General features: G+C 25.6%; 1 protein-coding gene across 1 annotated transcript; it reads right to left on the reverse strand.

Moving 5' to 3' along the window:
• Positions 1 to 6608: 6608 nt before the first annotated feature.
• Positions 6609 to 14558, reverse strand: LOC107161433 (uncharacterized). Its single transcript, XM_089217782.1, has 4 exons — positions 14397 to 14558; positions 14150 to 14266; positions 8358 to 8732; positions 6609 to 7019 (listed from the first exon to the last, which is right to left on the reverse strand). The coding sequence occupies exon 3, from the start codon at positions 8708 to 8710 to the stop codon at positions 8375 to 8377; it is 336 nt and encodes a 111-aa protein (XP_089073908.1). The 5' UTR covers positions 8711 to 8732; positions 14150 to 14266; positions 14397 to 14558; the 3' UTR covers positions 6609 to 7019; positions 8358 to 8374.
• Positions 14559 to 15932: the final 1374 nt, after the last annotated feature.

The raw sequence follows: 15932 nt of genomic DNA on the forward strand, positions 1-15932 counted from the left end.
ACTCACAAGTTAATTGATTGAAAAAATTTTTTTTATGAGTAATAGAAATTCAAAATATCAAAATATGTGGAAAATTCAAACGTATAACATAGATTTGACCTTAAAATATGATTTTTGTAATTTTGTTAAAATTCAAAAACAAAAATTCTAGATTAAAAATATAATAAAATTAACCTCACATATCTATTTAATTATGTCAACTAAATAGAAAACGAGTAACACTGAATTTGTGTATCAAATATTAATTACAGCGGTGTTCAAGCATGTGGAATTAAAAATTTAAATATATTATTTGTATATATATAGGTAACTATTGGGTGTTTTAATGAGTGACATAGATTAAACTGTACACAGTCGAAATATTCTATTACTGATGACGCAGGGCTCAGAAGTTATAGCACTAATATAGTAATTTTTTAGCGCTTTAATATGCACTTAAAAACACCACAATAAGCGCTATAAATAGAACTTAAAATTGGAAAATATGCAAATTAAAATTTTATTAACAAAAATTTTTTTATAAACTAATTTTTAGACTTTTTTAAATTATACAAGTTTTATATAAAATATTATATAGGTAGTAAATATTTGAGAAGTAAGCATTTTTCCGGCTCTGGAACATTTTCTGTTGTGAACATTTTCTATCTAATCTTCGAACGAATTCGATAACTGCAGTACATTTGATAAATTTTAAAAATAACTAAATTATTGGAAACGAACGGAATAACCTGTGCGATCGGCAATAGTAACTAAAATGTACTGTTTTTTTCGTTAGCTTAATATTCATTATTCAATACAATTTGGTTTATTTTTTTTATATAAAATATGCTTTTAAATAGCACTTAAAACTCAAAATTAGCAAAATAGCACTAAAAATCACAAATATGCAAAAATTAGCAAAATAAAATTTTGTATATGACATTAGATAAGTTTGAAACAATTTTGTATCTTACTCTGAATGTCCTAAGACCAACCAATAAAAATATGCATTTGCTAGAACTTCCGAGCCTTGCTGATGAGTGATTATTTCATACACACATCGACGCATAGACATTACACATAGACGTAATAGTAGAATTCGTGATCGTGGAAATAAACAATGCAGTCATGCAGATACCTATCCTATAATGAGTATAATGTTTATGATGCCAGAGTGTGAAATTAAGAAGAGTTTAGCGGTTATCGTTTAAGGAGATTATTCGGCATAATAATAATATGTTTTAATTATAATAGTATAAGATCATGATCATAACTCATGTTGAAAGAGTATTTGTGTGGCTTCAGGTGTGTATAGTTATTTTATTAAATTTTAACTGATGTGAAAAAAATTTATGACAAAAATATAAGTATAGTTTACGTTATAAAAATACAATTATGAAATGAAAAACTGGAGTAAATAAACTGACGTAAGAAAATAGACGTGAAAACTTGTACAAATAAGCCTGACCATAATATTAATTTGGCTTCTGTGAAATGGACAACTGACCTTTGTAGTCTTTTTTAGAGTTTGGTAAATGTTACAGGCAATCCTTATTATCCTTATTATCTTGTGACCAATGAACTTGTGTGATCTATTTGATGATGCGGGGGATGTACTTACCTATCAGCTATTTTGTATATGGTTTATGGACTGAGTGTTTTCATTTGCAAATAACAATTAAACGCTGTGATTTTTTATTTAGTGATTCATATTAATCATATTATATGATAACAACTTTTGTTTTTATCGTGTACCAGTGTTAAAAATCTGAGGCAGCTAGAAATAACAATTAACGCGTATTAACATATTCCATTATATTTAACATTTACGAAGTTACCTAAGTTAGAAAATACTTTGTGGAGACTAAAAGAGTTTTTATAAGAACTAAGCCCACAAATTACTCACATGCTTGAGTCATTAGATCTACGATGAATAAATAATGAAAAGAAAAAGGAAAACGATATTTTTTTTTTAACATTTAAAACGTGCTTATATCTGAATACCACTTTGCAAATAATTCAGATGGCACTTCCATATTTATTGCAGAGTAATTAACATTTTTGATTACTATTCTAAATAGACGAAGAGTTCGTTGTAGAAAGAGTAGAAACAAGTATTGGTCTAGTAAAGAGTAATATTTTTAATGTAGTTGATTGTGAAGAAGTGTTCGATGTAAGGTGGGTTTTCAAGGGTGAAATATATAAATAGTTACTAGTCTTATCGGTGACGAGTACGGCAAAACGGATAGGATAAATACAATTTTTTAGATTTATTATTACCATGTGAAATTGATAAATTAAATAGAAATATTATTTGATAGGATTTGGTATACACGTGTAAAAACGATGAGGCTGGATTCGTTGAATCAACTAAACCAACCGATAATATAGACACCTATTACAAAGCGAAAACAAATCAATTATTAACAACAATAAAACTAAACAAAATTAATAGTATATTATTAATAATCATTAACTATGGACAATGATTTTATTTATAATCACGGACTAGGATTATTATTTATCATCACTAACTGGTTTGTTTCATAGGAATTAGCTATTATAGTTAAATCGTAACAAATAATAGTCATAGATTTATTTATTTTTAACAGTAAGTATATCATTTTAATGGCTTAAACAAATTTAATAAATGAATATTTATTGAAATTTATTTATTTTAAGTGTATTATATATGATATATCTGAGGTAATTGTTATATGTAACTTTAGGTAAGTATAAGTAGCTTTAAATGAGGTTAATAATTATTATTTTTTTCTAAAATGCAGGTGATAAAGTAAAAATGAATTGACGAAAGGATAACGTATACCCATTTTTCAATATTTATAGAACAAACTATGTTTCAATGAAAAAGTCAATACACAGATACATTACAGATACATCATACAAGTATAGGTACACAATGACGACTGACGAGATACACTCAAAGTTTCAAAACCTACTATACAGTAATGCGAGATCCCTGTTATTTTCCCTATTATATGACAACATTAGTGGGACTTCACGACGTTTGACCCGATCGAATGCCAGCTAGTTACTGAGGATTTTAACTGAGAATATGTGCTACAGAACAGACATATTTTAATTTGTCGAAAAAGTTGATTAATGGCGTTTTAATACAAGTTACAATTGGAGATAGCTTGAAGTGATTTTTTATTTATACTCTATATAAAATGTATATTAAGAAATTTTTTGTTTTAAGAAATTTTAAGAATTTTAAATAATTTGAATAAATAATAAACCAATACAAAATAGCTGATGCTTGCAGTTATTTAATATTTAAATTAATTAATAAGTATTGTATATCATTATATATATAATAATAATTATTATACTATGACATTAAACATCAAATTAAAAACTTTAAAAAACATTTAAATTAGGTAGGTAATCAATTAATAAATTAATTTAGTATAATTATATTGACAATGCCTAATTATTTTTGAGAGATACATTTTAAGTTTTTTCTACATAACAATCAGGGATTAAAGTGGGAAAAAATCCCAGAGGGGACTAAATGTTTCCATATAGTTTTAAGCGTTCCATACATAATTTTATGTATAATGTCTAATGTATAAAATCTTAATTTGTTAAAGGGGACGCTTTTTAACCGCCGTCAGAGGTAAGGGGACTGATTCCTCCCCACTTTAACCCCTGAAACAATATAGTGTGTATGGCTGTGATATTTCAAAATCTTTATAGGTATTTAAACCTGGGATAGTGGGATAGATAAGCTTAAAAATTACTCAGTAGTCAGTATTTATATTCTATGGTAATTTGTAATCACCGCAGTAATACTAGTAATAGTTATTAATTACTTATATACATATTTACATACATAAGTATTGAGTGTACATAATAATTGAGATAAGCATGCAAAAAATATTTGCTAGTGAGTAGTATAACAAATATTACCATTATATTACCTATTATTGGACAAGCACAAACATAGTTAAAGCAAGTTTTGTGAAATAATAAGTACCTATATTTATAGATAAAAATAAACATATTAATATTATTTAATATTATAAGTATTAGTCTACAAGAATTATTATTATTATTATTATTATATTAGGTAAAATAATATCGCTTAATTGTTGAAATTGAAACTATGTGTTTTGTTTAGTAACTGTGTCATGGATTTGATAATGCTAAAAAGTATTATATATAAAAAATAACATAACTGTATTGAAATATGTGCTATGTGTAAAACTACAAACAAAAACAAAATTTATTTATTTATATTGATTCAACTAATAACGTTTTGGCCTCTATGGCACTAGGTCATGTGCGTCATGTGTCGGGCTGTTCAAAAATAGTCTATAGGAACAAAAAAAAAAAATAGGTAGGTATTATTATTTATTATTAAAACGATTTGAGGATGAATTGTTGTAAATTTTTTAAATTTTTTTCAACAAGATTTCTAGAATAATTATCGAATGGTACAAAATCGGAGAACTGTTAATTAGCATATTATAAATTGTCAATATATAATGAGTAAAACTGTGCCTAAAACAATGATCAATTTAAATCCATTTTCAGCATTATAAAATTTTAAAAATATACATTTTCTATAATTATTTTAATAATAATATATTGATTATGACTTGTGTTGTGCTACAATTAGTATTTTATAAATTGTTATGTGTACCTGCTATTACTCGTATATATCAATACCTATACCTTCTATGACTATAATTAGTATAATTTATTAAGATTTTAAATGCACTGAAATAATAGAGGATAGAATTTAAATTCTAACAATTAACTATACCATAATTTAATTTTTACAGCTATGGGGAGTATAATATATTTTTTTTATATAAGTTAATTTTTTATATTGTATGGCTTTTATTTAAAACAGTATAAATTAATGTATCTATCGATCAATGAAAAATATACATATTTTTTACGTGCAAAATAGGTGTACACAGGCATAAATACTATTTATTGAGCAAAACATGAACCTATATACATTACGCAGCATTAAAGTAATAATTGAAATGTGACTACATTTTCACAATATTGAATCTACAATCTACATATATTGCAGTAGACTGCGAATAGATTAAACACAACAAACTAAAAACTTATATTATATAAGCATAGCTACTGATTCACTATAATACAGTCATAGTGGACAATAATGCATACAAATACACAATACAATGTAGCTTATAAAAAACAAACATTTATAAAATAACATTTTTTTTCAAGTCCATATTAAAATAAAAATATTTTATAATGTACCTATCTAAATAGGTATGTGAAATGTGATTTTTTGTTTATAATATTTATGAGTAGGTTGTATGAAATATTTAATTTTTCAATGAAACAAATGGCATTCGTAGCACTGTATGGGAAGGTGCTGAGTATTACATTTCATTGCTTGCACGGCCGCCTTATGTACCTATATCTCGTTATATGTTACATCACTGTATTATTAAGTTGGTACAATATTCCAAAAGGGCTACATAAATAAAATTAATTTTTTTCATACAGTAAATATAGGTACTTAAGAGCTTTGTCTATAAAAATTAAATGGCCCTGCATAAAAAATATCGATATAATTTAATAATAAAAACATATTTTCATCTACAATAATTTGTTAAATTTATTCAATCCAATCATAATATTATGTAAGATCAAAAAAATTTACAAACATTTATTATAAATTAGGTATAATACATATTTTGTATATTATATACTGTTGTTAATAGAAGGTAGGTATCTATTGAAATAAAACGATATGGTATGGTAGTTATGTGTAAAAACGTATAACGTAAAAGTATTTAAATCGTATTATAAACTATTTTATCTTTTTACTACCTTTATTTTAGAACAATATATTATCATGAATAATATTTTTGAACATAACATGTAATCGAAACAAGTTAGTTTTTAACATACTTAATGATGTACTCGTATATCTTTAATTTTTAATTTTTTTTTTTAATCGGAATATTACAAATACTCAAATCTATGATTTAGGTAGTTATAGTTAATACTAAATACAATTATACGAACATTTTATTGTAAACAAAGATGAGCAAAAGGAGAAAGAGCAAATTAATGTCATAACAAATGGTTACCTACGTAATAGGTGGAAAATTGTAAAAATTCTTAGCGAATCATTTCAATTTATCATTATAATTTATAGCATGAGTAAATATTATTTTGTGAAATAAGTATACTCTTTATAGGAGGAAAATAATGATAATAGAAACAGTTTTGTATATTGTGGTATTTGATGATTAGAATTCAAATATTTAAATTACAAATTATACATTAATGGATATTTAGTAATGATATAGGTAAACGAATATGATACAGGTAAGTGAGTTTTGGAATATTGGAATAAATTGTGAATAATTGTCGATTAACCCAGTATAATACATAATTACCAGTGACTATTTAATTATACGTTAACTGTGTTTAAAATATCACAATAAAATGTACCAAAATTCTAACTTTGCTATTTTGTTTATAATAAAAATAATCAATTTTGTGTAAACATCATCAAAAGTCGATACAAAATACGTTGCTATACAATAATTGATTTCAAATAAATAACAAGCTTTGGTAAGGTTTGATAAGATTAACACTCAATATTCATGACCGTTTTTAACGTTTATTAAATATGTAAGAAATTGTTGTGTGGTATGGTAGTATGAATTGATATTATATATAACACTTGAGTATAATATTGTCCCTACTTCCCGGAATACTTGCACAGTACATAAGTACACATTTAACAATGAAAATTTCTCGTCTATATATCCTATATAATATATAATCGTATTTAATAATAGTTATAAGTTATAAGTTATAGGTAGTGGATAAAAAAAAATGAATATAATACAATATTATCAATAATTATTATCTGATAATAGTATAGGTATAATGTATGTGTACTATAATATTTAGGTGTCTAATTAAATAATCAAAAATAAAATCAGTTTGTTATTATTCATGAAGTAGAAACTCCTGGGTTAGTAGGTATGGAGGTACGTTGCTGGAATCTAAAAATCACATAAAATCGAACATAAATTTATTATAATTGCATTGGATACCATTTGGTACATTTTAATATTTATAATAATAATTTTTGAATAATCTAATTAACCAACAATATTTTTAGTTAAAAATTCAGTCAAAACTTTAAAAATATGTGGCAATGATATCGAACCTGGAAAAATTGATATTTGATACACCTTATTTAAATAAAATGTTTTAATTATTAATGATATTATATTTATTAATGAATTAAAAGTTGAAATGCTTATAAAACATTAGACAATTAAGAGGACGTCACACTGGTATGTATTGTCTCCGTCTTATAAACATACAGTATAATAAATTGTACATTAACGATACATATTATATATAATCCATTTTAATCTTTAATTTACAAAATTAGAACAATTGACCGATGAAAAAATTATGATAAGGTAAGATTATTATCTAGGATATCTCGGGGATTTTTTTGAAGTTATTATTAAGTAAGTTATAAAATGTACAAACAATCTAAAATTTAAAATGACCATAACTTCTTTCTAATACAATTAATATCATGAATATCAATAAAAACCTCCGAGATGACCAAGAATCAAAATAATATTATTCTTAACTTTAATTTTATAAGATGCCAATTCACTATAATTTTTGAAATTACTGAATAAAATGTATTATTTTGATCGTAGGATTGTCCATTTTGTACTACGTTTGTAAGACGGATACAACACATGCAGAAATGGTATCCTTTTAATAATTTTAATTGATTTATTGTTATATTATTATTTAAATAATAGTACATATATGGTTTGAAATAGTACCTATATATTTCCTACATAGTATTAAGGAGAATTGTATTTTAAAATTTAAATAGAATAAATATAATTTGTATAGTTTAGAATCATGATAATATTAAATCAATTCGCATATGTTTGAAAAAAAAAAATATCCATAGGTACAAACTATATTTTGATTTATTTAAACAATTGTTTAATCAATTTTTTTAAATTAAATTTTATATCTAAACGATCTTTAGTGTGAAAGTTTAACCTAAATAAACCTAACAATAAAAATCAAATGCTTTGTTAGAATGATAACATGTTTATTTGAAATCTAAAAAAAACATTGTTGAATTTCAATTTTTAAACCTACAAAATTTGTTTAAAAGAAAAAGAAACAAGGTTTATTTTAATATATATTTGTATTTTTCATATAAATTTTTTTTTAAACTAAATATTTATTGAAATACAAAATATATTGTGTATATATTTCCAAACATACCTAGTATATGTAGTATTCGTATTCATTATAAATGTAATTATTTGTACATTGTCGACCAAACTTACTTTTATGGTATAATATCTTAACGAAAGAATCGATTCAAGTAATTCTTGCGATCTTCTTCTGTTTCGCGGGCTCTACGAGCTTCTTCGGTTTCACGAATTCTTTTTTCTGCTTGGTATTCATGATCTTCTTCAGGAGTTGCTGCAGAAAACTCAAGAATTCGCTCTTCTACCGGCATACCTTCAAGGAATGTAATTAATCTAAACATTTCGGGATTGTGCATGGCCTCCTCATTGACCTCATTAGAGAGGTTAGATGGTTCTCGTGCCAAGGAAATCCTTACTCTGTGAATCATACGAGTGTCGATGTTTTTTTCCTCGTCCGCTTTATGGGACTTCGATACAATACCAGGCATGGCTATCAGTCCAACGACAGTACTATCGTGCATACAATAATATAATACAATATATCACTATTTAAAAATTTTAATCATTACATTAATAACCATAATAATTAATAGGTATTCGTATATTATCTAATATTAAACAACATATTAAATTATGTGTTTTGTATATAGGTATATTATTACTGTGATTTAAAGGTTCTAGACATCAAAGTATATGGTACATTAAACATTTACAAACAAATTTCTTAAAAAATCCCGTTTATTCATAATGTTTTGTGGTAGGTACCCATATATCAATCTATTAGGTAGATATTTTAATATCAATTTAAAACTAATGAGAAAAAATATGATAAAAATATTAACAAGACTCAAATACTATACCAAATTAGAACTACCTATATAATCATATAAATAAAATATAATATTTTTCCATTTTCGTAGGACGTTTTGCTTCAATATTAGCAGGAAAGTCGAATTGCACTTGGATTGAAAAAAGGTAATGGTTGAACTGCACTCAGCAAAAAATCAGATAGTGATATTTTGACTGCACAGATTTTTTGTGTGATGTAAATATATATATATATATATATATATATATATATATATATATATATGTAGACGGGGCATTAAGAACTATTCTAAATACTATACCCAAATTTTCACGATTTGTGGTTACTATAAAGATTCATAGGTACGAGTATGTTCCTCTTGTATTTTTGCTGTTGCCTACGAAATAGTCGAATATTTTTGTTAAAGCATCTCAACATATTGTTAGGTTATAGATTATTACGCATAATTATTATTTTAAAAACATTATTATTATTATTATTATTATTAAAAACAATGCAAGCAATCACACACATTTTTGGGAGACTACTCAGCTAATAGAATTTTTGAGCCCAAGTGTATAGTTCGATCACTACCTGTTTTTTACCCCAGTGCAGTTCAACGATTAACTTTTTTGAGTAGAACACGATTGAGAACGGTCCTAATCGGCTGTTCCTTTTTAATAACACGATTGAGAAAGTTTTTACCTGCTAACTTTTTTACAACGTTGCCACATTAATTAAAAATATAAAATATATAATATATGTAGGTATATAATAGAAATCAATTCCTATATTTCTTTGAGTTTTGATTACAGAATAAACTTACATGGAATTAAATTTGATAAATAAAAATAAACACACACATCATTGTAAAATCAATACATTTATCACCTATTTGTCAGCTTAAGGCATTTTTTTAAGATTAAAATTTAAAAAATTAATATTTATTTACAATATATTTAAATTTTTATTTGCCAGTTTAAGATTCAAAATTTAAAAAGATCCAAAATCAATAGCAAACATGCCGAAAGTATTTTGTTAATCGCAAAAATATTCGTTCACTTTATAAACAAATTTAAGGCAAATTTTGTCAAGAAATGCAAAAAAAAAAAAAAAAAAACAAAAAATCAGTTTTAATCACCAAAATTCCAAAACACCAAAAAAAATAAGCCCTTGGATCAAAATCCCAGCCCTAAAAATGATTACTAAAAATTAAGATAAATGAAAACGTCGCTCGAAAAATCGTTCTCAATCGTTTGAATTTAAGGTACAAAATATTGTTTCTTTGATCTGCCGAAATCGTTCTCAATCGTGTTGCTAAAAAGGTGAAACTTTCTCAATCGTACAACACCGCCTTTTCTAAACCCAAGTGCAATTCGGCTAAAAGAAGTGTAATTCGACTAAACCTAATATTAGGTACCTATATGATTTGTATTAATGCACCCTGATACCCGAATAATTTTTCAACTGTAGGTACCTGAAACGTCATGCATGATAATATATTGTTCACTTCTAACAACTTACTGTTAAATTCAAAATAAATTAAATATTGACGAATCATATTTTATGAAGTAATGTGAATATATTAGAGACAATAAAAAAATATATATAATATTTTTATTTTTACAAAAAATATACAATCTATCAGTTAAGCACAATAAATATGTAGTGTAAGGTGGGAATAACAAAACATTAGTAGTGCATAGCTTGGAAGTTGCGTAGTTATTATATGATTAAGTTAAATGATCTCAACACTACTTTCTTTAAAGTCTTCTACGGGAATTTCCAGAAAGTTAAGGAATATATAAGTTTTTTATCAGAAGATTTATATAATATTTAACCATTAGGCATGAAAACAATTAAAAAATGTATCATAAAATATGTCAGAACAACAGCAATAACCATACTAAATTGATTCTTTCATAAAATCTTTTAAGCCTGCATTCACTGCTATAATATATTTTTAACCAACACATAAATCATATACCGAATCTCATTTATTTAACAGCAGTTTATATGTACAATCATAAGTACATTTTATCATAATGTATTTCTTTTGAATTTGAATTCATAGTAAAAATAATTTACATTTATAAGATATACCTAAAGATATTTTATAAAATAAAAAGATTAAAGTGACAAATACACTCAAAATTCATTATCATTTGAAAACCTACAGCACTATGTATAATATTGTGCAGAACTATGATATCTATAAGCATTGAGTATATACACTAGTATACTATCTATACTCAATGCTATAAGCTATACCTAAGTATTTAGTCATACATTAATGAGCTAATTACTCAGTTGTGCCGAATTAAGGACTTTTTATAAGTGATTAGTTTATATTATTACGTTAGAAGTAAAAAATATAATACTTATTATAAAAGACAAATTATAATTAGTAAGTAATTATTAAAACTGTATTTTTATTGAGGGCACCTAGGTAGGTACCATTTAATATTTTATTGTAATTAATTATTATTGTCAATTTGAATTATTTGTTTAAATTTCTTTGTTAAAAATCTAATAATTTTTTAGAAATGTATTCACAATATATTTCCATTCTAATTTTTATTTGTAATTAAAATATTATGGATTTATGATTTAAGAAATTTAAACGTAGGATGATCGTTGTTTTGTACTTTTATGTAATTAATATGGAAATAACAGCTAAAATATTTTATTATTCCTGTTATAATTTAATTGAACTTCTGAGAAAAAATTTAAAATAGGCTTATTGATTTACACAAATAATAGAAATTTAAATATTGACTATTATTTCACATATAAAGTAGTATTATAGTTTTATTATTTTTAACTTGTTCCTATGAGATACTTACATAATATACACACAGAATATTACATAAAAATATTAATTCATTTTATTAGTTATCATCCGTTTTTAATTTTTATAATTGCGTAAAATAAAAAATAATTTTGTTTTATCAAACTACTAGGAAACGAATAAATATTATAGGTACGTGCATTTATTGTACAGTATTTGAGCATTTAATGTAAAACTAATTTACAAAAACTGCAAATACGGTAAGATGTTGAATTTCGATAGTATTATTAAAAATTTCAAACTTACAAATATTTGGGATATAACATTTAGGTTTAATACTACAAGATATTGTAACTATAATACATTTATACAGTGCCACATTTAAAAGGAGTTAAGTATGGAAATTATTTTTTTGGGCAGAAATTTTTTAAGAGGTTATGTAGAAAATGGTAATAAAATGGAACCCTTATCCTAAATATCCTAAATAATGTTTACTATTAAAAGAAAAAAAACTAATAAGTCAGTCCTTTGTCATTAATAGAAGTACTATTAAAATGTATTAAAACTAGAACGAACTCGTATTGTGCATTTGTGCGTATATAGCACCAAGTCACTGATTTATAATATGGGCTTATTATATCTGTATATTTAGGATGAAACGTTTTATAGTTATACTTAAGAGGTTAACGGTGTAATAATTAAATGTTTATGCATTATGCGTCAAACATAAGTTCATCAGGCAATAGAATGGTTTTGTTACTTATATTCAATAAAATATATGTTTATTTATAGTAAGGGTTGCAATAACAGTATTACGATAAAACTTCATTTAGTATTTTATGTAGAAATTAAATATGTAGGTGCATTGTAAACAAATTGGAACAAAAGTTATAACTAAAGTATGTAACAAAATCTCAGATACACCAATGTCCCAATACTTTACATCAACGCGCATACAGACACTGAAATAAATCCTGTCAAAAAAAAGCAAACTTTAACACTTTTATTAGTAATTAGGATATTATTGGAATCAAATTTCCAGTATTTTTTTCAAATGCCTAGGTATGAATTTAATATTATAAATAAAACACATTTTAAGTTTTAACGATTTAGTGACGGGTTATCGACATCTTACCGCACGCTGCTTATTAATTTATAAATACAAAAATATATTATTTATTGCTTAATATTTAGTAGATAAGTAATATTGTACTAGCTACGTCTGTAGACTTTATAGTGTATTTAGTCGTAAGTAATCATGTGAAGCGCACTATTTCTATACTAATGAACCATCTATGAAATCTAGTATTGTCGTAGATACTAAATGATACCAATCCAACCGAAGCAAATAATACTTCTAATATTGTAATAAATATACTATATAGGCGCACACTTAAGTGTAGGATGGTTGTTGTGGGTGGATGGTGGAGGGTTGGAGGGTACTCCTTCGATTATTTTCTATCTTGTGAACGTGGGTATATATCGTATACGGGACATAGCTGCGCATTAAAGGATCAGCGTATGAATGGTAGCAAAACTATTTGTCAACCCCATAGAGTAAAAGGTTACAGTTTAAGAGTTTTTACAATAGTTTAGCACTAAAAAATTTGTTCTCACTATGCTAGGAAATAGGATCTATTATAGTTTGTAAATTGTTTTTATGTAGGTATTATATACCTTTTAAATATTATAACTCATAATAATTAATATCTTCTAGTTATAGAACCCTAATACATTATTATTTATTTACCTAAAAATTGTTAAGTAAAACATACATTTTAACTCTGAAATATAATCAATTGTAATATAATATATAGTATGTAAATCAAATTAAAGAATGATGATCGAAGATTAATATTTACTGTTATAAAATCACAACAATATTAAGCAGTTGATATTAATAATAATATCTCAATTATATATCTATAATAAAATGATTTTTTTTTTTATACTTTTAAGCTAAAAACTTTTGTATTTATTCACTACAATCGAGAAAAAAATATTTTAATCAAGCAAAAATTGATAAAAACAATTTATTTAGTAAGATGATTTTAAGCACGACATAATTCCTCACACTGATCAATGCGTGAGTGAGTCTCTTAAAATTTGACACCTCTTAAAATGCTCTTGAAAATCAGAAAATGCCTACTTTGCTCCACCCTCCCCTCGATGTGCGCCTACGATATAAGGAATACGACCCCGCAAAATATTGTATAGGTAACCGTTTACCTACACAAAATTATTTTACCGTGTACAAGTATCCAAGCATAATAATATAATAATATTTAGAAACAACAGTGTCAGGCGCCGTAACGACTAATCATTTACCTGCAACGATGGCGTGTATTATCGTGTGCTAGTTACAATAACGGTCTTTAATATGGCACGCTGATGGCGGCGGAGTCGTGTTTTCGTTCGGCAGCGGTGAGTGACAAGTCGACTTGGCTATAATTATAATAATAATTATTATAATGATGACTACTTTAATAATTTTTATATACACTATATATATATTATGTGTGTATGTAAAAAACAATGTATATAATAAAAAAAAAAAAAAATGAATAATACGCACTGCGGACAATCTGCAGCAGTCGGTGGTGAGGTCGCGGCAAAAATGAATTTCGATCGTCGCTTACAATACTGTGCTGTGTGTGTGTATCAAATCGCTGCGGGTTATCAAAGGATAATAAACGAGTAATATTATTTCGGCCGTCCTGCAGGGGCGCAGTTTCGCATCTGCGCTATTATACCGATATAGTCGCGCCTGTTTCCCGTAGCAACGTTTCATGCTGCTGCTGGCGTCGGTTTATCATCGAGTCCCTATGCTAGCGGGGCCGATCGATATAATATTATTGCGTGTGTATGTGTACGTGTACGCGTGTGTGTGTGTGTGTGTGTGTGTGTCGTACTTATACTTGTTTAATAATATTATGTCTTTTGTGTCAAACGACGGTCATGTCAGCCGCCGACGAGTAGGTAATATTATATTATAAAAGATACCATCATATTCATATATAAATATTATAAATTTATAATAAGTATGATATCATCATCATTAAATTGAAACTTTAGCGCAAACGAACAAAACAATCATAATATTGTGTTTTGTATTCTCATACAAAATACTTAAGTATTTTTAAATACTTATGCACGAAGCTTATCTAATCATGTACTCGTATGTCAAATATTAAGTGGATCAAATTACGAAGTCAAAATCAAGATCGAATCTAACTTAAGACGTATTTAATGTTTTTAAACAAAACGAAATTATTTTCTTCGACTGTTTTGATAATTTACCTAGCAGTAGTATTATTTTTATTCTTATAAAATAAGAATAAAACAAATAAAATGATCATTGAATAATATGTTTGTACTGTTCCTAGTGACTGAGATAATTTCTTGACAACGCATGAGCCTTCGATTAAAAATAGATAGCGCTACATAAATGGTCGACGATATGTATTAAAAAAGCTGCAATATTGAAATGTTTTTGAATAATGTTTAATGGTGTGAAATTTTATTTTCAATTTTTATTTGAATAAAAATGTTTCGAACTTTAATTACATTATACCTATACGTATGTTATACTTACTAATGTCTAATAACAACTGATAAATTTCCAAATTTTTGATTTTTTTAAAGTAATAATAAACAGTATTAACTGGATGAAAGTGAGTTAGTTAAATTTTCAATAAATTTGCAAATCGTTTGAAATCGTATACCTACCTATATTGACATAATTGCAGATATTTATGAAATCGTAGGTATGCTGTCTAATAATGTGACAGATACAATAGATATATGCATGATATAAAATTTTTAACAAAAATCTCAATTAGTTAAAAAAAAATAATAATTATGTAAATCAAATTCAAACTGAAAAAAACAGTACAATTAAAAAAATTTAGTTTTGTTGCGTATGCATTGAAAAAAATGTTAGATATTACGTAAATAACTGCTTGAAGTCTCTTCATAATATTGCTAGTATTTTTCCAAAAACATTAAGGAATTAATTTAACAGTTTCTCAGTAAGTATTTATTTTTATTAAGTTTTTCAATAAATCAATAATACAATTTTCAATACACGGCGATATGGATAGGCAAATTA

This window comes from Diuraphis noxia, unplaced genomic scaffold (genome assembly GCF_037042655.1).
Source record: "Diuraphis noxia isolate RWA-SAM2 unplaced genomic scaffold, SU_Dnox_SAM2 contig0001, whole genome shotgun sequence".
Classification (NCBI taxonomy): Eukaryota; Metazoa; Arthropoda; class Insecta; order Hemiptera; family Aphididae; genus Diuraphis; species Diuraphis noxia.

What these genes read in the sequence shown, in the direction of transcription:
- LOC107161433 (XM_089217782.1), bottom strand. Translation starts at nt 8,710, where the DNA reads ATGCCTGGTATTGTATCGAAGTCCCATAAAGCGGACGAGGAAAAAAAC.